Here is a 24,518-nt window from a genome sequence, read left to right on the forward strand (position 1 = left end):
TCCAGAGAGAATGGAGCCCTTCTGAGGAAAGCTGACCATTGCCAGTGATTTTCTTCTCTGGAGGCATTTATTGATTCCAGGCCCAGCCTTACATTTAGTCTTGGCCCCCTCAGAGGAACTTTACTGGGAGAACAGAAATCAGGAAGCTTTAGGGATCACACAGAGCTGGTGTGACAGATTGGAAACTCAAGGGACTCCAAATGTATGGTAAATTCTTCCCATAGGACGTTTTCCTGAGATTGGGGCTGTGCATAGCTGGAGAGCTAGGCCAAGGACTTGGAAAAGGCAGAATAAACTATCCTGTAATTTCATGGCACTAAGGAGACAAAGTCCTGCTAGAGAGAGGAGCCTCTTCAAATACTCAACCTGCCTTTTCCTCAAGATATTTGCCTGATTTTGAAACTGCATGGGGGAGGTAGCCTAAAAAGCTAAACTTAAAATCTTAAAAGGGCACAACTAAATGTTTAGCAGAAAAATATATTTAAGAGCAGACTACACATGGCAGAAGATAGGGTTGGGGAACTGGAAGCTAGGATAATAATAAATATCCAAACCAAAGTGCAGAGACAAAAAACAAAAGAAAAGAAAAAAAAAAAAAGGAATGGAGCAAAAGAGACATGTGGGACACAAACTAGAAGGTCTAATATACATATAAGTGGAGTCCCTGACAGAAAAGAAAGAAAAAGTGGGCAGAAGCATGGAAGAGATCTTGTCTGAGAAATTTCCCAAACTGGTGAAAGCTATCCCACAGATTCGAGATGCTCAATGAATCACAAGGAAGATAAATACAAAGCAAAACACACCAGGCACATCATAGCCTGTTGAAAACCAAAGATAAAGAGAAAAATCTTAAAAGGTTCAGGAAAAAAAAATCATTAAATTCAAAGAAGCACGAATAAGATTTATGACAACCTTTTCCACATAGACAATGGAAGACAGAAGACAGTGGAGATATCTTTAAAGTGCTGAAAGGAACAGCCAACCTCTAAGTAAAAAATGAAATAATTTAAATATGTGATCTAAAATAAAATAAGGAAAGGATAGGAAAGAACAGATTATATAAATAGAAAAACATAAAATATTAATCTTAAAACTATCTAAAATGTATTAGTAATTACATTGACTTAAAATGAACTAAATGATCCAATTAATAGATAAACACTGTCAGACTGGATAAAAACCCAGAACTGTATATCCTTTGTAGGAGCATATTATATAAGTAAACAAAAAGATGGGAAATAATAAAATTTAAAAATATAAAGAGTCCTAACAAAAAGAGAGCTGCTATAGCTACATTAAAGTCAAATTTAAGGTAAGAAATATTATTTTTGATCAATAGGGCTATCTAATGATGATAAAGTAGCAGTTTAACAGAAAGGCACATCAATGCTAAATTTGTATGTTCTTAATAGCATACTTTCAAAATTTATGAAATCGAAATTGACAGAATTAAAAGAAAAAATAGACAAATGCACAATCACAGTTCGAGATTTTAGCATATTTTTATCAGTAACTTATAAAACAAGTAAGGAAAAAATTACTAAAGATATAGAAAGGAATAACATGATCAATTAACTTGAACTGACTGACATATGTAGACCTTCAACATCTGCAATGTACTTATTCTTTTATGTGCTACCAAAATAGACTATACATTGGGCCAGAACACCAACCTCAGTTCATTTCAAAAGACCAAAGTCAGAGTAGTTTTCTGAATACAGTGGAATTTATAAATTAATAACTAGAATATCACCAAAAGCTTTTCAGTTAAGGAACACAATTCTACATAAAGTAAAGGTCAAAGAAGAAACCCCAATGTAAGTCAGAAAATATTTTGGGTTGGTTGTTATTGAAAATATCATTATTGTCAACTAAAGCAATGTTCTGAGAACAATTTTTAGTTCTAAATGCATATATTAGAAAACAAAAATAGCTGACAATCAGTGATAATACCATCTCAAAAAACTAAAACAATAACAATAAACTAAATCCAAAGAACATAGAAACAAGTAATAAGTGTAGACATTATTGAGATTGAACACACACACACGACAATCAACAAAGGATAGTTATTTGAAAAGATTAATAACACTGACAAACCAAAAGAATCTATAAATAACCATTATTAATAAGTGAATTTCACAAGGTTACTGGATACATGGACAATATTAAAAAATCTGTTTATTATTCACTAAGCAGTTGAAATAGAATGGAACTGAAATAAGAAAATAAGTTGAAAGTAGAACTAAAATATCAACTATCTAGGGATAAATCTAGTGAGATATGCAAACTCTGTACACTGAAAACTATAAAACATTGGTAGAATGAAAAAAAAATGGAAAGATATAGCATGTTCAAGAACGGGAATCTCTTTAAAAATATATCATTTCTCTCCAAGTTGAGCTACAGAATCAATAAAATACTAATCAGAATTCCAGAAGTTTTTTTTTATGGTAATTGCCAATTTGATTCTAAATATATACATGGAAATGCAAAAGACCTAGAATAGCCACGATGATCATGAAAAAGAATAAAAAAGCAGGAGGATTTATATGACTAGATACCAAGACCAAAGATAAAATAAAAATTAAGGAAGAGTGCTATTGATGCCAAAAAAAAGAGACAGATTAATAGAATAGAAAAGAGAACCCAGAAATAGCTCTACAATGCACTGCCATCTGTTTATGACAAAGGCATTACTCCCATTCAGTGGATAAGGATTATATGAATGGAAAAGATAAATGAATCTTTTTTTCAAAGTTAAGAACTTTTGTTTATTAGAACATAACAAACACCCAAAGTGTGAGAAGACATTTGTAATATATACATACAACCAACAAAAGACTCACATCCGCAATACATAAAGAATTCCTAGAAATCACTACGGGAAACAGAAAATTCAGTAGTACACTGGGCAGAAGACTTGTAAAGGCAATTGAAAAAATGTATGCAAACGGAAAATATGCACATGAAAGGCGCTCAACTTGATTAGAGGAATGCAAATGAAAAACACAGTGAACCATAACACCACCAGAGTGGCTAAAATTTATAAAAAGATTAAAATGCTAAGTATTATAGAGTTCATATGAATGAACTGGAAATACTGCTGGAAAACTCTTTGCCTGCGCCTACTAAAACTGAACATACCCATACTCGTACACAGTAATCTCACTTTTAGATTACACTTAATAAATATGTACCCAAACATATATGCACCATGAGACAGACCAGCATGTTCCTAGCAGCACTATTCCTCATATCCATAAAATGTCAACTACTCAAGTGCCCTTCAACAGAAGACTGGATAATCATGGTATAGTTAACATAACAGAATAATATTCAGAATGTGAATGAATGGTCTACAACATCACACAGCAATGAGAGAAACAACCAAATATAAAGTTAAGCAAAATAAGTCACACAAAAGAAAACGCAGAGTAAATACATAATTTACATACAGTACACAAAAAAAGAAAAAAACCCGCAAAGCTAATCTATACTATTAGAAGTCAAGATAAAGGTTACCCTTAAAGGGTAGAAACAACTGAAGGGAAATGTGAGCAGATTTTTGAGGTTTGGGTAATGTTATTTTCCTTGAGCTGGATGCTATTTACACAGATGTGTCAAGATTGTGAAAGTTCTTTGAAAGGCATACTTCTAGGATATTTGCTCTTCTATGTATATTATACTGCAAAATAAAATGTTTTACAAATAGGATGGGATGTCTCCAATTGCAGTTAGCTTCCAAGTTCAAAATTAAAATAAAATAAAATGATGTTAAAAGACATCACAAATCATTGCAACCAAAAAAATAAAAAAGCCAGAGTTACTACTTGAATATCAGACAAACTTTTATTTAGGGACGGAAAAAGAAAATGAGAGAGAGAGAGAAATGAATACTCTTATAATGATGAAGTTTGAAATACACAATGACTATTGAACAATTTTGCACATATTTGCAAAAACGAACACAAACTGGTCATCCATGAGGATGGGAGTATAATGACCTCTCAAAATTTGCACCTTCAAAAAAGCAACAAAAAAATGGCAAAAATTTTCATAATCAACACTTTGAGAACTCTGGAAATTAATCAAAGGCTGGTTACGGTAATAAAAAATGAATATGGTATTGCCATAAGAATAGATACCCTAGTCCAATGAAATAGAATTGAGATTTCAAAAATAAACCCAGACATCCATGGCCAATTGATTCTTGACAAGTATGGCAATACCAGTCAACGGGTATGAATAGTCTCTCTGAGAGACAGTGTTGGGATAACTGGATATCCGCATGCAAAAGAATGACAGTGGGCCCCCTACATCAACCACATACAAAAATCATCTTAAAATGAATTAATAACCTAAATATAAAAGCTAAAACTACTGAACTTCTGGAAGAAACTTAGGAGTAAATCGTCAAGACTTTAGGTTTGGCAATGAATTCCTAGCTATGACACCCAAAGCGTGAGTAACAAAAGAAAAAAATAGGAATTTTGACTTTAAAATTGAAAACCTCTGTGCTTTAAAGGACATGATCAAAAAAGTGAAAAGACAATCAGAGAATGGGAGAATATTTTTTGCAAATAGCGTATGTAAAAGGGGTTTGTACTCTGAATATATAAAGAACTCTTACACTTCAATAACAAAGAGAGATGACCCAATTAAAATTTGGACTGTAATAAGCACTTACCCAAAGATATACAAATGGCTAATAAATACATGAAAAGATGCTCAATATGGTTAGTCATTAGAGAAATGCAATTCAAAGCCACAATGACATACCACGTCAGTAAGACAGCTATAACAACAAAAATAAATAAAAATCTAAGGAAATAAGTATAGAATAAGGTGTCCATGAGGATGTGGAGAAACTGGACCCTTCAGGCACTGCGTGGGGGAATATAAACCAGTGCGGCCACTGCAGAAAGCAGCCCCTCAAAACGTGTAACGCAGAATCCGAAAACGACCTAGCAGTTCACGCTCTGTGTACACCCCAAATAATTGTCAGCAGAGACGCAAACAGACGGACGAATCAGCGGGGAACGACTGATACTTCAGGAACTAGGGCTGTACAGCCACCTAGAAAAACCTAAATTTGGATAATTCATATCTTTAACCAAAATAATTCTGAGTCTAGAAACAACCTATGAGGTAAATAAAATCATAAAAGAACTAGCAGAAAGTGTGCTGTAATCTCAGATTAAAAAAATCCTCCTAAACATATTTCATAATTCAGCGTAAGAGAAAAGCTAGATGACACACACACAGAAAATCTTCAGCACCAAAAATACCAAAACCGAAAAACCAGAGACACCATGAAATGGTCACGGGGCTTCCGGTGCCGCGGACCAGCCCCCGGAGCTGCCCGGACCCGGCGAGGCCTCCCAGGCGCCTGGCCGAGCGGCCCGGGTCGGGCGGGAGGGCGGCGGTCTCACCATCAACACCCCCCTCCCCGCCCCCGTCGGGAGGGACCGCACCCGAGAAGCGAGGGTTCCAACCGCAGACCCACCTGAGGGCGGTGCACACTCCCCATCAGGCGGCCGTCCTGTCACGGAGTCGCCTGACGGCCGGGCGTCCTGTCAGAGGCTCCTCAGGGTAACGGAGTCGCCTGAGGGGTCGGCGTTGGGTCTGACCCAGGGGTCGCTGGGTGCTCAGGATCTGACGGCGCGGTCCCCTCACGGGAGCGGAGAGCAGCTCCAGGGGCGGGGTGGGGGGTTTGGCCGGTGTCCGGCTTCTGCGTTAAGTGGGGGTGGGGAGGTTACGCCTGGGCCCCAGGTTTACTGCTGGGCCGGGTTTACGACTGGGGGCGGTTTACGTCTGGGCCCCAGGTTTACTGCTGGGCCGGATTTACGACTGGGGGCGGTTTAGGTCTGGGCCCCAGGTCTACGGCAGGGCACGAGGTTTACCGCTGGGCCGGGTTTATGACTCAGGTGGGTGCATCTGGACCCCAGGTTTATGTCTGGGCCCGGCTTACGACTGGGGACGGTTTACGTCTGGGCCCCAGGTTTACCGCTGGGCCGGGTTTACGACTCAGGGGGGTTGCATCTGGGCCCCAGGTTTACTTCTGGGCCCGGCTTGCGACTGGGGACAGTTTACGTTTGATCCTCAGGTTTAGGGCAGGACGCCAGGTTTGCCGCTAGACCGGGTTTACGGTTCAGGGGGGTTGCCTCTGGGCCCCAGGTTTACGTCTCGGCCCGATTTACATCTGAGCCCCAGGTTTACGTCTGGGCCCGGCTTACGACTGGGGACGGTTTACGTTTGAGCCCCAGGTTTACGGCAGGGCCCGAGGTTTGCCGCTGGGCCGGGTTTACGACTCGGGGCGGGGGCGTGCATCTGGGCCCGGCTTACGACTGGGAGCGGTTTACGTCTGGGCCCCAGGTTTACCGCTGGGCCGGGTTTACGACTCAGGGGGGTTGCATCTGGGCCCCAGGTTTACTTCTGGGCCCGGCTTGCGACTGAGGACAGTTTACGTTTGAGCCCCAGGTTTAGGGCAGGACCCCAGGTTTGCAGCTAGACCGGGTTTACGACTCAGGGGGGTTGCCTCTGGGCCCCAGGTTTACGTCTCGGCCCGGTTTACGTCGGGGCCCGGCTTACGACTAGGGACGGTTTACGTCTGAGCCCCAGGTTTACGGCAGGGCCCGAGGTTTGCCGCTGGGCCGGGTTTACGACTCGGGGCGGGGGTGTGCATCTGGGCACCAGGTTTACGTCTGGGCCCCACGTTTACGGCAGGGCCCCAGGTTTGCCGCTGGGCCGGGTTTACGACTCAGGTGGGTTGCATCTGGGCCCCAGGTTTACTTCTGGGCTCGGCTTGCCACTGGGGACAGTTTACGTTTGAGCCCCAGGTTTAGGGCAGGGCCCCAGGTTTACGTCTGGGCCCGGCTTGCGACTGGGGACGGTTTACGTCTGAGCCCCAGGTTTACCGCTGGGCCTCAGGTTTTCGTCTGGGCCTGGCTTACGTCTGGGGACAGTTTACGTCTGGGCTCCAGGTTTATCGCTGGGCCGGGTTTACGACTCAGGTGGGTTGCATCTGGGTCCCAGGTTTATGTCTGGGTCGGGCTTGCGGCTGGGGACGGTTTACGTCTGGGCCCCAGGTTTACTTCTGGGCCCGGCTTGCGACTGGGGACAGTTTACGTTTGAGCCCCAGGTTTAGGGCAGGGCCCCAGGTTTGCCGCTACACCGGGTTTACGACTCAGGGGGGTTGCGACTGGGGATGGTTTACATCTGGGCCCCAAGTTTATGGCAGGGCCCCAGGTTTACTGCTGGGCCGGGTTTACGACTGGGGGCGGGGTGCATCTGTGCCCAAGGTTTACGTCTGGGCCCGGCTTACAACTGGGGGCGGTTTACGTCTGAGCCCCAGGTTTACGGCAGGGCCCCAGGTTTACGTCTGGTTCTGGCTTACGACTGGGGCGGTTTACGTCTGGACCCGTGGTTTATCTCTGGGCGTGGTTCATGATTTGGTGGGTTCATGTCTGGGCCTGGTTTACTACTGAGTGTGTTTACGTGTGGACCCCAGGTTTACGACATTGGTGGCGTTACGACTGGGGCGTTTAGTCTGGCCTCGGTTTCATGGGTGCTACCAGCGGCCACCTCTCTACCACCTGGGTCTGGTGGCCCCACTCTTACGCCCAGGAGGTAACCAGTGAAGAAAGAGTCTTTCAGCGACCACCAGCTCTAGGGCGCAGGAGCCTGGTCTTCCTGGGCGAGAGGGCTCCCCCCGTCTGGTCACAGCTGTCCCTGAGGGCGAGGGCACCGGAGGCTGAAGGTAACCCTTCGCGGGGCCTTGGGCGGGCGGGCACCATGCTCATGCCGCCCGGCTCCGTGGCACTGCTGTGTACGTGCAGTTGAACCTGAGCAGGTTGGGTGCAAAGTGTTCGGGTCCACTCACGTCACGGGTTTTCGGTAGACACGTTCTGTGGTAGCACTGCGTGATTCTAAGTCATCACACATCACGCAAGACGAATTTGACACGGACATAGGTATCAGTATGAAAGCTTCTAGGAAAAGACCTGAGGCTGTCTTCATGGCCTTGGGGTAGGATTTATTTTCTTAAGCGTGAAACAGAAGCGTAATATAAAGGACATCGTTGGTAAATTAATAACAGGGTCTGGGCCATTAATAGTTTCTGCCTGAACTGGGCTGTTGCAGTTTTCCACGACCTTAGCCACAGGCCATGACGGTGCTCAGAGACACTGTGGTGGCTCTGCTGCGCTCCATCATACTCTTCCTCACCCCAGGCAGTAGGATAACTCCCTGCTTGGTCTCTTGATTCAGAGGCACATGAGGAGCCCAAGGTGGCCGGGCAACAGTATTAGGTACCATTTCCATGGAGTCCTTCTGTTTCCCGGTGAAAGCTGCCCTCCCTTTGGAACTAAGGTCTCTGGACCAGAAGGGCATAAGATCGTGGGGACAGGAAGAAAAAACTTTGCTGGTGGGTCACTAGGGGTAATAGTGTATGGTGCCACTGCCGTTTTTCCACCCCTTGATTCCTGGACCCCTGAACCCTGATTATGGGAGGAATAACGATACACTGGATATTGGTGTAGGACATGTACCGCTTCTTGGAGAACATTGTCCCAGTTCTGCAAGGTGTTGCCACCTTGATGGTGTTGTAGTTGAGTCTCCAAAAGGCCGTTCCGCTGTTCTAGCAAGTCAGCTGCTACAGGATGGAAGGGAGTGTGGTGAGATGAGTGCTAGAATAGGCCATGGCTGCACTGCAAGTGCCGTAACGTTCCTCGATCAGAAGCAGTGCTGTGTAGAGCACTGTGAGAGTAGATAAGGCATCCAGTAAGTTCACTGATGGTACTTTGGCAGAAGCATTGTGTGGAGGGAAGGCAAATCCACAACCAGAGTGAGTGTCTATTCCAGTAAGAACGAAATATTGTCCCTTACATAATGGACGTAGGCCAGTGTAATCAACCTGCTGTCCGGTAGCTGCCTGCTCGCCCCAGGGAATGGTACTATGGCAGGGGCTCAGTGTTGGTTTCTGCTGCTGGTAGACTGGGAACTCAGCAGTGGCTGTAGCCAGGTCGGCCTTGACGAGTTAAGTCCATGTTGCTGAGCCCATGTATCACCTCTATCCCTGCCACCAGAGCCCCTTTGTTCATGAGTCCATTGGGCAATGACAGGGGTGGCTGAGAAAAGAGGCTGCCTGGGAGCCACAGGACGGGTCATCTTGTTCTCTTGATTAATAAAATTCTCCTCCACTGAGGTCACCCTTTGGTGAGCAGTCACATAGGACACAAATGTCTTCATGTGTTTTGCCCGTTCCGAGAGGTCTATCCGTATACCTCTTCCCCAGACCTCCTTGTCACCAGTTTTCCAATTATGTTCCTTCCAAGTCCCTGACCAGCCAAACCATTGCCCCCAGCCCATGAATTAGTATACAGCTGCAGGTCTGGCCACTTGTCCTTCCAAGCAAAGTGCACGACCAGGTGCACTGCTCCAAGTTCTCCCTCTGGGAGGATCTCCCTTCACCGTGTTCTCCTGGAGAGGGCTGCAGTGCTGCAGCTGCCCACTTTCAGGTGGTGCCTGCGTATCCTGCAGAATCATGTGTGAATCAGGCCTGTCTTCTCTCCCTCTGTCGACTGATCGTAGGGAGCTCCCCAGGAGGCCATTGGTGCAGACTGGGAGAGAAGGCAATGTGGCAGGAGTGGGGACCATGGACATTTGGGCCACGTAACTCTTTTGTGCCTTCAGGGCCTGCCTGGGCCTGATCTCAGTGATATCACTTCCATTTACTGACGGGGTGCTGCTGTGCATGCCCAACTTTATGGCTTGGTGGGTCAGACAACACCCAGTTCCTGAGGAGCTCAGGTCACGTGGTAACTTGGTGGTCCATGGTTAAGCATTCAGTCTCTACTGGGGCCCAATAGCAAATCAAAAGCAGTATATCAAAAGGAGAGTAGCTGTCCATAGACAATGGCAGAGCTTTGCTGCCAAATCCTAATGGTTCCCGCTGTGACTTACCTGTAGGGGCTGCCAAAGGTTCCAGATAGCATCCCTATGTGCCACTGATAGTTCAAGCACCATTGAACTACTGGGTCACATGGCCTAAGTGGCAGAGCTACTTCTGTGGGTTTTCACTAACAGGCACTGGGAAAAAAGTGCTTGCCAGATAAATTTCTACATATCTGGTACAAGGGAATGTGTTAATTTGCTCAAGCAGTGAAACCACATCTGGAACAGCAACTGAGTTGGAGTCCCCACCTGGTTAACTTTACAGTAATTCACTGCCAATCTCCAAGATCCATCTGTCTTCTGCACAGACCAAATAGGCAAGTTGAATGGGGATGTGGTGGGAATCACTGCTCCTGCACCTTTCAGGTCCTTCGGGGAGGCATTGATCTCTGCAGTTCCTCCAGGAATGTGGCATTGCTTTTGGTTTACTGTTTTCCTAGGTAGAGGCAGTTCTAGTGGCTTTCACTTGACCTTTCCTACCGTAATAGCTTTCACTCTGCAGGTTAGGAAAGCAGTGTGGGGATTGTTCCAGTTGTTCATTATGTCTACTGTCATTTTGCATTCCGGAAGTAGAGAAATAACCACAGAATGGGTTCAGGGACTCACTGGACCCACTGTGAAATAGACGTGAGCTAAAACTCCACTGACCACCTGACCTGCGTAAGCCCTGACTCTGACTCAGGGACCACAGTAACTTTCTGGGTCTCCTAGAATTAGTATGAGTTCAGAGTCAGGGTGCAGTAATCCCCGAAAAGTTTAACTTCTTTCCATCCAGGCACAGTCACCCTGGTAAAAGGCTGTAAGTCCCTTTGAGGGGGGCCAGGAGAAAGGTTAACAGTAGGCATGTTTCGTAGTGTAGTAGGGTCCTTCCTCAAGGGGATCTGGCCTCTCCGTAATTCAAGGAGTTCTGGGTCTGTACACTGGCTCAAATCAGAATTGGTCAAAGGGCCATGGCTCTGTTTTTATGATTCAAGTTGATTTCTGTTCACTTGACCTAAAATTCTCCCACTTAAATAGATCAAGCAAGAATTTAGTGGACCGCCCATCTATTTCACATCTAAGGATACCATGAGCAACTAGCCAACACCATAGGTCTCTGTAAGTCAAGACTTTTTATTACTGCTTTCACTCAGCTGTCCATTACAGTAATCATGCCCACCTTGCCTCTGATGATTAAGTGTTGCCACTTGGCCCCTGCTACTCAGGATCCAAGTACCCCATTGCATTTAGATCCCCCCAATTCAGTGGCAGCAGTTGCCACTGTAATTTCTGACCTACAGAGAAGTGTGACCTCTGAGCTCTTCGAGGATGCTGGAGCTCCCCTCAGATTTATTCCTCACAGTGATGGTGAAAGGTGTGTCCTCTGGATCCCCAAGGGTGGGTGAGCATGTCTTACACGATAAGTACACTTGAGCATTCCAACCTCCCTAAACCTTTGGATACCTTTCTCTAAAGCACACCAAAGCAATTCTGGCATTTCAAATTCATTGAGTGTAGGTCACCTGCTGGTCCATGTTTCAACCAAACAAACTGTTAGAACGCTTTCTAACTCCTCAAGCTGTAATATTAAATGAGAATCTGCTCAGTGGACCCACATCAATAAATTGGTCCAGATCTGACTTTAGGTTCCTTCCACCATTATCTTAGACCCTTAATATTCACCCACACACTCTCCCCAGATTTATATATGTAGAAGTTGGAAAAATCACGTTGTTCTTTGAGAGTGTAGTGCAGCTCCTCGTGGGACACACTTTGTCCCTCACCTGTTAAGGACCACTGAGTGCAATTATAAATGTAAAAGCCAAGAGGGGTAGTGGGGACGGGTCCTGCGGAGAATCAACAGTGTCTTGCAAGGCAAGTATCTTGGGTTAGGCCATTACAGTTTCCTGAGGCAAAGCAGGATTAATCTCTTCAAACTTGGTGAAAGCACTGCTTCTGCTGGCAAAGAAGACTCAGCAGAATGTCAGGGTTCAGTATCCCCAGCTTCATCAGGATCTGCACATACGTCCCCATTCCAGTCTTCAGGATCCCATTACTTCTCAATCAATACCTTCACGGTACCAGCAGGCACCTCGTGAGGTTGGAAATTCAACTTGTGTTGTAATTTAGCCACTTGCAAGATGAGACTGTGGGTTTGGTTTAAGGTAATCTCAGCACTGTGACAGGAGATAAAGGTTTCTTTCAGGGAAGCTATTGAAACTTGCAGGTCATTTATGCAGTGCTTAAACTGGGAATCTGAATCCCTAAGCTCATCCTTTTCTTGCCCCACTTTGTCTACTGTAATTAGGCGCAGCCAGTCAAACTTATTATACTTGTTAGACAGAAATGTTCTAAAGTATCGAATTCAAAGTCACCTAGAACCTTACCTCTTGTAAGTATTTGATTAGGAGGATCCAATATTTATATTATGAATATCTCTATTACCACATCTTGTTATGGAAAATGCTTTCTGGAGAACGAATTCCAGAAACCCCAGAGCCAATTCAGAAAACATCCTTAGAATTCTGTTCTTCTAGAACTATTCTTGGTACTAAAGTCCGTATTATTCAGGCTTCTCTAGAGAAACAGTCAATAGGATAGCTATGTCATCTTTGTACCTATATCATCTATTTACCTGTCTCTCTACCTACGGGACTTATTTTAAGGAATTGACTCGTGATTGTGGAGGCTGGCAAGTCCACGATCTGCAGGGCAGGCCCACAGATTGGAAACTCAGGCAGAATTTCTCCATTGCATTCTAGAAACAGAATTTATTCCCAAAGCAAACACAAGGGGGGAAAATGAAGATTGCATTAGACATCAGTGAAATAGAAAACCAAAAAATAACAGAGGAAAAAAAATAGGGAAAAGCAATGTAAGCAAAAGGTGGTCTTCAAGAAGATTAACAACAATAGTAAACACAAATACTTAGCTATGATGAGCAGGAAAAAAGAGAGAAGACACAAATTGCCAAAATCAGAATTGAAAGAAGGAACATCACCATTGACCCCATGGTATTAAAAAGGCTCTGTGAGAATACTATGAACAGCTTTGTGCCAACAAACTAGACAACTTAGAAAAAATTGATTTATAGCTTCAAAACAATGCCTATCGAAATTCCAACAGTATTTTTTTTTTTTTTTTTAAATTTATTTATTTTATTTATTTATGGCTGTGTTGGGTCCTCGTTTCTGTGCGAGGGCTTTCTCTAGCTGCGGCAAGCGGGGGCCACTCTTCATCGCGGTGCGCGGGCCTCTCACCATCGCGGCCCCTCTCTTTGCGGAGCACAGGCTCCAGACGCGCAGGCTCAGCAACCGTGGCTCACGGGCTCAGTCGCTCCGCGGCATGTGGGATCCTCCCAGACCAGGGCTCGAACCCGTGTCCCCTGCATTGGCAGGCAGACTCTCAACCACTGCGCCACCAGGGAAGCCCTCCAACAGTATTTTTTAAAAAAGTAATTGGCAAGCTAATTTTAAATTCTACATGGAAATTCAAAGGACCTAGGATAGCCAGGAAAAAAAAAAAAAGAGAACTTATACTACTTTGTCTGAAAACTTACTATAAAGCTATAATTATCTAGACAGTGTGGTACTAGTGTAAGGCTAGGCATGTAGGTCAATGGAACAAAATTGAGATACAGAAATAAACTCTTATGGTCAATTGAATTTCCAGCAAAGCTGCCAAGGCAGTTTAGTGGGAGGAAAGGATAGTCTTTTCAGCAAATGATGCTGGTATAATTATATATTTATATGCAAAACGATATATTCAGATCCTTCCTCATGCTATACACACAAAAAATAGCTCAAAGTGGATCATAGGCCTAAATATAAGAGTTAAAATTATAAAACTTCTGGAAGAAAACATAGGGAAAAAGTCCTCATGACCTTGTAGTTCATAGATATGACACCAGAAGCATACTCCATCAAAAATGTAGAATTTGATTTTATCAAAAGTAAAAGCTTTTTCCTTTCAAAAAAAAAAAAAAAGAAAGAAACTATTAAGAAAATGAAAAGACTAGCCACAGATTGGGAGAAAACATTTGCAAATCATATTTGATAAAAGACTTGCATTCAGAATATATAAAGAACTTAAAACTCAACAAAAAAGAGACAAACCTAATTTAAAAAATTGAATAGATATTACACCAACTAAAGTATATGTAGGGACTTCCCTGATTGTCCAGTGGTTAAGACTCTGCACCCCCAGTGCAGGGGTTGCAGGTTCAATCCCTGATCAGGGAACTAAGATCCCACATGCCGTGTGGTGCGGCCAAAAGATTAAAAAAAAAAAAGTATGTAGATAATAAACACATGAAAAGATTATTGACATTATAAATGATTAGGAAAATACAAATTAAAACCAAATGATATACCTCTTTACACACCAACTAGAATGGCTATGATTTAAAAAGACAGACAGGGATTTCCCTGGTGGTGCAGTGGGTTAAGAATCTGCCTGCCAACGTAGGGGACACGGGTTTGAGCCCTGGTCTGGGAAGATCCCACATGCCGCAGAGCAATGAAACCTGTGCACTACAACTACTGAGCCCAAGTGCCACAACTACGGAAGCCCGCGCGCCTAAAGCCCGTGCTCCGCAACAAGAGAAGCCACTGCAATGAGAAGCCCACACACTGCAACGAAGAGTAGCCCCTGTTCGCTGCAACTAGAGAAAGCCTGCACGCAGCAACGAAGACCCAACGCAGCCAAAAAATAAAATAATAAAAAAATAAATTTATAAAATAAAAAGACAATATGAGTGTTATGAAGATACAGAGAAATGCAAACTTTCATACATTGCTGGTGGGAATGTAAAATGTCACAGCCTCTTTTGAAGAAAGCTTGATGTTTCTTAAAAAGTTAAATATATACCAAATATTTAGATGTTTAATATTATCCATCTTTTGCAATCTCTTTCCAAAAATATAAGAGAAGGGAACATATTCCAATTCATTCTATGAGGCCAGTATTACCTTGATACCAAACTAGACAAGACCATTACAAGAAAATAAAACTATAGGCCAATAGCTCTTATAAATCTAGGTCTAAAATCCTCAACAAAATACTAGCAAACTGAATCCTGCAACATATAAAAAGAATTATATACAAGTGGAATTATCCCAAGAGTACAAGATTCATTTAACATCGGAAAATCAAAAATTAATAAAATACACGATATTAATAGAGTGAAAGACAAAAACCACATGATCATCTCAAATGCAGAAAAAGCATTTGGCAAGATCCAATGCTTTTTGGTGAGAAAAACACTCAAAATCTAGGAATAGGAAGGAAAAGTCTTCAACCTGATAAAAGGCATCTACAAAGACCCCTCATTTAATGCCATACTTAATGATAAAAGACAATGCTTTTCTCTTAAAATCAGGAGCAAGAAAAGAATATCTACTCTCTCCACATTTATTTAACAATGCATAGCTGGGGCAGTTGTGCAAGAAAAAGAAAAGGCATCCAGATTGGAAAGGAAGGAAAATTATTTCTATTCACAGAAGACATGATCTTGTATGTAGAAAATTCTAAGAAAACCACTAAAAACTGTTACAAACAATGATTTAAGCAAAGTTATAATGTACAAGGTTAATACTTAAAAATCCACTATATTTCTATATAGAAGAAATGCCAAATTCAAAAATGAAATTAAGAAAATTCCATTTACAATAGCATTAAAAAGAATAAAATGCTTAGGGATAAACCTAACAAATGAAGTACAAGACTTGTACGTTGAAAACTACAAAAGTTCGATGAAAGTAATTAAAGAATATATAAATAAATAGAAAAACACTCCATGTTCTTGGAATGGAAGATTGTTGTGGAGATGACAGTACTCTCCAATTGATCCACAGATTCAATGCAATCCCTATGAAGATGCCACAGGCTTTTTTTTTCTTTTTGCAAAACTTGACAATTCTGATCCTAAAATTCATGTGGAAATGCAAGGAACTCACAATAGCCAAAATAATCTTAAAAAAGAGAACAAAGTTGGAGACTCACACTTCTCTATGTCATAACATACTAGAAAGCTATAGTAATCAAGACAGTGTGGCATTGACATAAGGATAGATACATATATCAATGGAAAGGAATTGACCGTCCAGAAACAAACCCTTACATTTATAGTTAATTAATTTTTGACAAGGGTACCAACACAGTTCAATGGAGAAAGTACTTCTTTTCAAGGAATGGTGCTAGGACAACTGGATTCCACATGCAAAAGAATGAGATTGGACCCCCACCTCACACTGTATATAACTGAAAATAGACCAAAGACGTAAATGTAAAAGCTACAGCTATTAAACTATTAGAAGAAACAAAGGAATAAATCTTCATGACCATGGGCTAGGCAACAGTTCCTTAGTTATGGCACCAAAAGCACAAGCAACAAAAGTAAAAATAGATAAATTGGACTTCATCATTTTGTGTGATAAATGATGACTTTATTGATCACTTTGTTCTTCAAATGATATCAAGAAAGTGAAAAGACAGCCCATAGAATAGGAGAAAATATTTGCTAAGCATGTATCTGGTAAGACACTTGTACACAGAATATATAAGGAACTCTTACAACTCAACAATAAAAGACAAGTCAATTGTAAAATGGCAAAGGATTTGAATATACATTTCTCCAAAGAAGATACACAAATGGCCGATAAGCCCATGAAAAGATGCATGGCATCATTAATCATTAGGGAAATACAAATCAAAACCACAATGGGATACTACTTCATAGTCACTAGAATGTCTCATATCAGAGTGACAGATGCTAACAATGCTGGCAAAGATGTGGAGAAATTGGAACTCTCATGTATTTATGGAGGGAATGTGAAATGATGCTGCCATTTAGGAAAGATTTTTTTTTTTTTTAACATTTATTTATTTGGCTGTACCAGGTCTTAGTTGCAGCATGCAGGATCTTTAGTTGCAGCATGCAAACTCTTAGTTGCAGCATGTGGGATCTAGTTCCCTGACCAGGGATCGAACCCAGGCCCCCTGCATTGGGAGCGCGGAGTCTTAGCCACCGGACCACCAGGGAAGTCCCTTAGGAAAGATTTTGACAGTTCCTCAAAAATAGAGTTACCATATAGCTCCAATGCATAATGCCATTAATCACTTAATTAAGTGAAAAGTAAACTATTCCTGATTAGCATTATAACTCCAATCATCTGTCTAAACTTTAAAAGAGTGACAATAACAAGTGTTGGCAGAAACATGAAGTAACTATTACAGGCAGTAGTTGGTACAACCGCCTTGCAGTACTCTTTTTTTTTTTTAACATTTTGTGAGAATTTGTTTTTATTTTTATTCTTTAAATATTTTGTTTATTTATTTGGTTGCACCGGGTCTTAGTTGCAGCAGGTGGGCTCCTTAGTTGTGGCTCGCTGGCTCCTTAGTTGCGGCAGGCGGGCTCCTTAGTTGTGGCATGTGAACTCTTAGTTGCGGCATGCATGAGGGATCTAGTTCCCTGACGAGGGATCGAACCTGGACCCTCTGTATTGGGAGTGCAGAGTCTTATCCATTGTGCCACCAGGGAAGTCCCCAGTGCTCTTTGTTATATACTAGTACCAAATATATGTAAAGCCTATGACCTAGCAACTCTGCTGTTTGTTATGTATATGTACAGAAGATTTAGTGCTTATGTCAAGGAAAAGATAGGTAAAAGAATGTTCGTAGCAGCATTACTTTAAAAAGCATCAAACTAGATATAACACAAATGTCCATCAGTTGTAAATTTGATAGATAATTTGTGTTATGGTAATACAGTGGGATACTAGGCAAAACAGTTATGGTGATAGATGTCAAAATGTCGGTCCCCTTGTGGGTCTGGGGGCCTGTTGGGGTGCTGGAAATGATCTATATTTTGATCTGGGTGGTGGTTAAACATGTGTATGTGTGTGCGTGTGTGTATATAAACACACGTGTGTGTGCGCGTGTGTGCACACATGCTTAAAATTTTTTTCTGAGCTGTGAATGTATTTATATATTTTACTGTATGCATTTCATAACATAGTAATAAAATGTGAGAATAGATTTATGTATGTGTTTCATTTTGGAAACATAAACACAGATGCACAGCCTAGAAACTTATGAAAATCCTTCTGAAGAACAAAGTTGAAGAGACGGAAGGAGATGGAACTTCCCTGAGTTTGTCTTTTCATGTAGTTTTAAATTTTGAATAACATTGATGTTTTAAGTATTCAAACAATAAAATTACATCAGTAAGGATGGAAACAGTTTTTAGGAGATAGTAGCAGAAACAGAGGTGTTGATGAGTAATTTCATCTGCTGGTTTACAGCTTCCAGTCTCCCTTGGCATTGGTTTGGGGTCATATGACTAATACTGGCCAAAAAGCTTTAAGAAGAAGCCTTTGGGCTGGAACAGAAGAGGTGATTTTATTCCTCCATGTGTTCCCTTCCTTTGCTTGGCAGTCACAGAGGTCACATCCTGACAGCATGGAGCCAAAGGATGGTTCATCCCTGTATCTCTAAGTCACCACATGGAGCACAGCTACCCTGAACTTGTGTTTTGAGAGTGAGAGTGAGTCTCGGCTTTCATTTGGGGACTTGTTTGTTGCCTTGGCATAGCCTAGAGAAGATGTAAAGTTGAGATGATTTGTTGAGAGTGAGGAGATATAGTGGCTATTTTAGGGAAGTTGGGGAGAGTGAGATAAAGGTTTTCTATACTCTTCACAAGAATCAGAATAGAACATTTATAGACTATTAGAGCTGGAAGAAAACTGGAGACATTATTCTTTTCTTTTCATTTTGAAGACAAAGAAACTAGGACCAGAGGGACTAATGATTTGGTCAACATCACATAACAAGTTAGTGGTGGAGACAGGATTACAACCCTCATTTCTGAGACCTTGAGAACAGTCTCAGGGTTAGGCTACAACTACTTTTGAGAGCAGCTAAACATTTGCTTTAGGATATTGTGAACTTCACTTCCCTGGTGAAGGTTCTAGATGGGAATAGCAGCTATCTGAGCCCCTGTCAATTGTTTGCCCCCAACTGTGAAGTCACAACAGAATCCCCCTTTCATTTCCACTTAACTGTCCTTCCACCTAGGCAGTCCACCATGGGTGACTTGGGAAAATCAGGAAATATGCTTCACAAGAAATGGCATTTGCACTTTTTACCCTTTACCTCTTATTGTTTGGATTATTTTTTGTGATTTGAATTACTTGTGTAAACAAAGTAGACACAAAAGTAAAATGTCCTTGTTGAGAGTTTTGTTCCTCCATCTTTGATGTTTTCTGGGTGGACAGGCCCTTTCTCCCCATTTGTAAGAGGAAGAATAAGAAAAGCTGTGGCATGGTTTGAACGAATGTCTAGAGGGCCCAGGTTATTTTGTTACAAATTTATTCTTTTGACTATAAAATCTCTTCCTGCTTAGCAGGGCTCAAGAGTGGGTGACCAGCCATAAGCCTCCCCTCCCCTCCAAAATTTCTGTCTTTGATTCAGTAACTTACCCCTTGTATCTTCCTCAGGTTCATATCCTGACTGCCCACCTCCCACCTCCATTTCTGAGCTGTGGCCATCACTAATGTGGACACTTCCTCACCTTTTTTTCTACCTCCACTCTGACCCTGGGGATTAAAGGAGGTCATTGTCACATCATCGTTGGCCAGCCAATCAGGTGGGCACCTCCCTCCGAGGACGTCCTGTGCCAGAGGAGTTCTCAGCCTGCTTCAGTGGAAGGAGGGAGCCACGCAGGAGGCCTGGCATAAGTCCAAAGATGATAATTACAACATGGATTGTGTACATTCTCGCCCGGAAAGGTGCCGGGTTCCCCTTCCCACCGAAAGTCAGTTCGGTAAGTGGGGCTGGAGGTAGCCAGGTGGAAAGTGTGTCAGGTGTCGTTTCCCCTCTGAGCCCCTGCTGCACTTCTGGAGAGAAGCTCTCACACTGCTAACTGTGGATAATGGAGGAGGGGCTGGGTCTCTCTGTATTCTGAGGGCATCGACTTACCACTTTGTTGCAGGACGTGGAAGTTGTGGAGAGCGAGGCTGTGTCTGTAGTACAGCACTGGTTGAAAAAGGTGAGTGAGATTCCTCTGGGACTCGGGGTACCACAGACTGTAGAGAGCTGGCCTCAGTGGGTGCAGGGAGCTGGACGTCCCTCCCACTACAACCAGGAAACCCAAGCTCATTGCCCACCAGCCTGCCTAGAGCCGTGTCTGATCCACCACATGTCCGGAAGGACCCGGGCTGTCCCCTCGCCAGAGACGGGCTGGCGTCACCACCAGCCCCACCCTGCTTTTCAGGCACACGGGAGGGGAGGGGGTTTCAGATGCGTGGCCCCGCTGCAGGGTGTCTCAGGAGGACCTTGGGCCCATGACTTACTGAGTCCCTGGAATTCCACAGGAAGGTAGCAGTAGACAAGCTAATTGCAGGAACTGTGCGATATAGCGTGTTTGTGTGGGCACGCATGTGTGTGTTGTGATGGGGAAGAAGAAAAGGGAAAAGGAAGAGGAGGGAGAATTGGGGCCAGATAGAGTGACACTTTCTGAGGGAAATTGCTTGCCTTGCAGACTGAAGAAGAGGCTTCCCAGGACATAAAGGAGAAGATGTCCACCAACTGCCCTCCTACGCATGGCCAAGATGTACATGTGACCAGAGACGTGGTAATGGAACCTTTGAGCTGCCCATCCTTGGGGGGGGTGAGGGGAGGGGAAGGGGGAGGCGGGTCCTACCGCAAAGGGTCCTGGGCAAGTGGGCAGAGCTTGTCCAGGCTGGGCTCCACCCTGGCCGTGGAGTCCTTGCTGGGCAGTAACCACTGGACTTCACCCGGATTTCCTAGGTGAAGCACCACCTCTCAAAGTCTGATTTGTTAACAAACCAGAGTCAGGAGGTCCTGGAGGAAAGAACAAGAATCCAGTTCATAAGATGGAGGTAAAGCATCTCATCTGCCCCCAGCTAGGCACACTGTGGGGAGGGGGAAGCAGAGAAGGCACAAGCCCCCCTCTTCGGGATTACTGGCCAACCCAAACCCACGGCTCTCCTTCTCTAGAGACGTCGACTCCTTTGACTGAGTTTTTCAGCCTTACTTTGGGGTCTTTTTTTTTTTTTGTCTGCGTTAAGTCTTCGTTGCGGTGTGTGGGCTTCTCATTGCTCATTGCGGTGGCTTCTCTTGTTGCGGAGCACGGGCTCTAGGCGTGGAGGCTTCAGTAGTTGTGGCGCCCAGGCTCAGTAGTTGCGGCTCGCGGGCTCTAGAGCACAGGCTCAGTAGTTGTGGCACATGGGTTCAGTTGCTCCGCGGCATGTGGGATCTTCCCAGACCAGGGCTCGAACCCGCGCCGCCAGGGAAGCCCTTACTTTGGGGTCTTAAGGGAATATTTTTGCTATCTTGAAATCCCAGCTCATTGCTAAATTTTAAAATGACTAGAGGGGTTGGAAAACTGGGCTTGCTTACCATTTCTTAAGTGCTTCTGAATAAATTTCAGATTTCTGTTGTTTTTGCACTTGATTTGTTCAGAAGTGGCTGCACTTTAAAGAGATAAAAGAAAATAAGCTCGTAAAGTGCAAAAGCCAAAGCCCTCGTCTTGGGCAGAGGTGAGAGGAGGTTTCTCGGCCCCGAGCCCAGAATTCTGTGCTCCACAGTAGCTGCTTTGTCAGCCCCAGCCTGCACAGACCATCTACACCGCCTCTCCTGGCTCTGAAGGGCAAGGCTCCAGGCAGGGGAGCTGGGCCTGGAACCTGGCTCACTGCCTCGGCACACGCTTCCCTGCCTCCTTCTGGGATGCATGTTCACTTGGGTCTCTTTTCCCAGTAGAGTCATTGTGGGATTCCGCTGGGCTTCCCCCCGCTGTGAAGGAGCCCTCTCTCATCTCTGGACTTGGCTTCCTTCCTGTGTCCCCATCGCCAGCTTTGCTCTCTCCTATCAAGGAAGATATGTTTCTCAAGAAATGTGTTTTTGCTTCAGGATGTACAGTTTTCCTGTGTTTACCCCTTCCAGTGGCATTAGCATTTTAAAAGAGGATTCAAATGCTCAAGAATTGCATAAGAGGAATGGTCTAATTTGAAGCCTCCCTGGGAAAGGTTTTTTTTGGACGGGAAGCCGGCCAAGGTCGCCCAAACCATGAACATTGGTGACTGTCCCCAGTCCACCGCCCTGCCTGTGGGAGGCTTGTCCTCCCCCAGCCTGGCCACGCCACCAGCTCCAGCTGTTGCAGTTTCTTAAGGGGTTTGGATAATACGAACATCACCCTCTGGTATTTTTTAGAGCTTGGCTGTGTAGCGTAAGTAGGTTAAAGCTTTGGAGACATGGGACAGAAATCAGTCAATTATCTACATACAAGTTTTCCACTCTGGATATTCTGTGGAGATTTTAAACCAATAAACTCAGCCTGGTTCTCCCTCCGATCCACTGATTTTGGTATCCTCCTATTAGTTTCATGAAGTACGTAGTCAGGGTTGCATATCCCTTTATTAAGCACCACTGAATGCTCATTTATATGGTAGATGTGTACTGGCCACCTGATGTTTGCTAGGGCCTCTGGAAGAGAGAATAACATAAACCAAGCTCCCCATTTGAAAGGATACAAGTGACCTGGGTGGAGAAGCATGTGAGCCCTGAAGGACATGTGGGGGACACCACTAGGAGGGCACAGTAGGGGGCCGGGCTGCACAGGTTCTCGGCTTTGCTGCCTAGGCTTCAGAAGGGTTCCTAGCAGGACGTTCACCTGGGCTGACCTGTGTCTGGGCAGGGACTGGACACACAGGAGCCCAAGCCAGGTGGGGCCTTCCACACGGGCAGGAGCCTGGCACCTCGGCCAACCCCGTCCAGCCTCTGTGTCCCCTTCTTCTCGGAGGCGTCCCCCTGTCCCCTCAGGCCCTCTGTCCTTGCTTCTCTCTCTCTCTGGGCACTGACCAGCTCCATCTTCTACGAGCCACGTTCTGGAGCACGTTTGGGCTGCGGGTCCTCACAGGCGGTATCAAAGCTAAATTCACAGGGAAAACCCCAGAGCACCTAGAGCAAGGCATTACCCAGAAGGCACTGTCAGGAATGGGGGGGTCCAGTGGGCAGGCTGCTTTTCCTGGAGTGGAGGGTTTGTGAGGGTTTGTTGGGGTATGGAGTTGGGAAGGGCATGAAGTGGACCGTGGTGAGGAAGGCAAGTCCAGAACAGTGAAATAAAACAAAAACAACAGCAGCAAAGAGGAGCCTGCAGCTTCTTTGTGACAGAATGTTCTAGAAGGATCTCTGAACCATAGTGACTGTGGCACAATGCTGATGAGAGAGAGCTGGTGACAGAGCTGGTGAGGAGCTCAGACCCGCTGTGTAACTCTAGCAAAGGCGCGTAACTTCTCCGTCTCCTTGACTCTCCTTAGGGCCATTTGCTACCTGCCCAGGATCGTTGGGGGCTCAGGGGTACTTGGTTAGTAAAAAGAACGCTTTGTGTTACTGGTACAAGGAGGGTGAAGGTGCAGCTCAAAAGCTCATGGCGACAGGGTCAGAGCTATGGTCCCCCATGATTCCAACCCTGGAGGTTCCACGGTGACTGGTTAGTAGAGAAGGAACCCGGGAACCCCAACGTCTGATGGTGTTTTGCAGCCATACCCGTATCTTCCAAGTGCCGAGCGAGGTGAGAAATGATGCCATGCGAGAACGGATAGAGCAGGTGAGACGAAGGTAAGCGTTTGAGACGAGTTGATTTCGGTTCCTAACTGGGGGCAGGTGGGTGGACCGCTGCTGGCCTCTCCATGGGTCTCCCTTAGCTCCAGCCCTGGGCCCGGCCAAGCCAGGGGCCCTTCTGGGCTGAGCGCCTCTTCCCAGGACTCAGATCCTGGGCCCAGGCTCGGGCTGCTGCCCCACCCGGCCCTGTGTGGCGGTCTGGGTCTGTCCTCTGGGGGGGGCGGCTCTGCCACCCTGTGGTCTCCCCCCTGCCTCTCCTCTCCTCTCCTCTGTCCCCTGCAGCATATGCCATCTTACGGATGAGGCATCTCAGGAGCTTCACAAGAGAAATTCCTACTCAGACTGCTGAGAGCAGCAGGTGAGAGGGCTGACAGGTGAGGGGCCGGGCCGAGAGGGCGGCCTCCCTGGGCAGGGAGCCGGCACACTGAGTGGGGCTTGAGAATACCAGCGAGGGCCTGCACCTGGGCCACTGGGGGTTGGGGAGCAGGCAGCTGCCTTAGGCTCCTGCCACGCCTCTCAGATTTCCAGAAGGACTTGGAGTCAAGGTCAGATTTGCGTCTCTGACTCTTCACTGTGGGGTCGCAGACCAGTGCTTCTCAGTTGTCCACGGGCCCAGGGGTCTCAGGGGCTGTGCGGTCGAGGCTGCGATGGCACCTGCAGCTCTGAGTTGCTAGAGCTGCTGGGCGTAGCTGCTGCTGGTCTGCTGGCCCCTCTCTGAGTCACAGGGTCACACGGCACTGGGGTGGGAGCGAGGGCGCACAGGTTTTGGCCCAGCCCCCGATCAGGGCCGTGACCTTGGGTCGTGTGGCCTCTCGGCCTGCACGCAGTACCAGTGGTCACGGCAGTGGCTGTCCGTGCTGCTGTGGAAGGTGGCGTGCCGAGGCCAGGAGATGCCTCTCCAGGAGGCCTCTGTCCGGGAAAGGTTGCTGCACCCCTGCCAC

At 45.0% G+C, this 24,518-nt stretch overlaps 1 protein-coding gene across 5 annotated transcripts in view; it reads left to right on the forward strand.

Annotated features, from left to right (window-relative positions):
- Window positions 1-2,044: 2,044 nt before the first annotated feature.
- The window catches only part of SPATA19 (spermatogenesis associated 19), a 32,247-nt gene continuing 9,773 nt past the window's right edge, over window positions 2,045-24,518 (forward strand). For 2 of the 5 annotated variants that reach the window (XM_082475862.1, XM_082475863.1), the window contains exons 1-6: window positions 13,071-19,759; window positions 19,928-19,984; window positions 20,477-20,569; window positions 20,746-20,837; window positions 23,497-23,574; window positions 23,860-23,935. In XM_082475862.1, the coding sequence (XP_082331988.1) occupies window positions 19,682-19,759; window positions 19,928-19,984; window positions 20,477-20,569; window positions 20,746-20,837; window positions 23,497-23,574; window positions 23,860-23,926 (465 nt within the window). In that variant the 5' untranslated portion in view covers window positions 13,071-19,681 and the 3' untranslated portion in view covers window positions 23,927-23,935. Of the gene's footprint in view, window positions 5,596-5,857; window positions 5,931-13,070; window positions 19,760-19,927; window positions 19,985-20,476; window positions 20,570-20,745; window positions 20,838-23,496; window positions 23,575-23,859; window positions 23,936-24,518 lie in introns of those variants that run through there. The other 3 variants (XM_082475861.1, XM_082475860.1, XM_082475859.1) reach the window with 3 other exon arrangements.

Source organism: Balaenoptera physalus (genome assembly GCF_965194825.1).
Source record: "Balaenoptera physalus genome assembly, chromosome: 10".
Classification (NCBI taxonomy): Eukaryota; Metazoa; Chordata; class Mammalia; order Artiodactyla; family Balaenopteridae; genus Balaenoptera; species Balaenoptera physalus.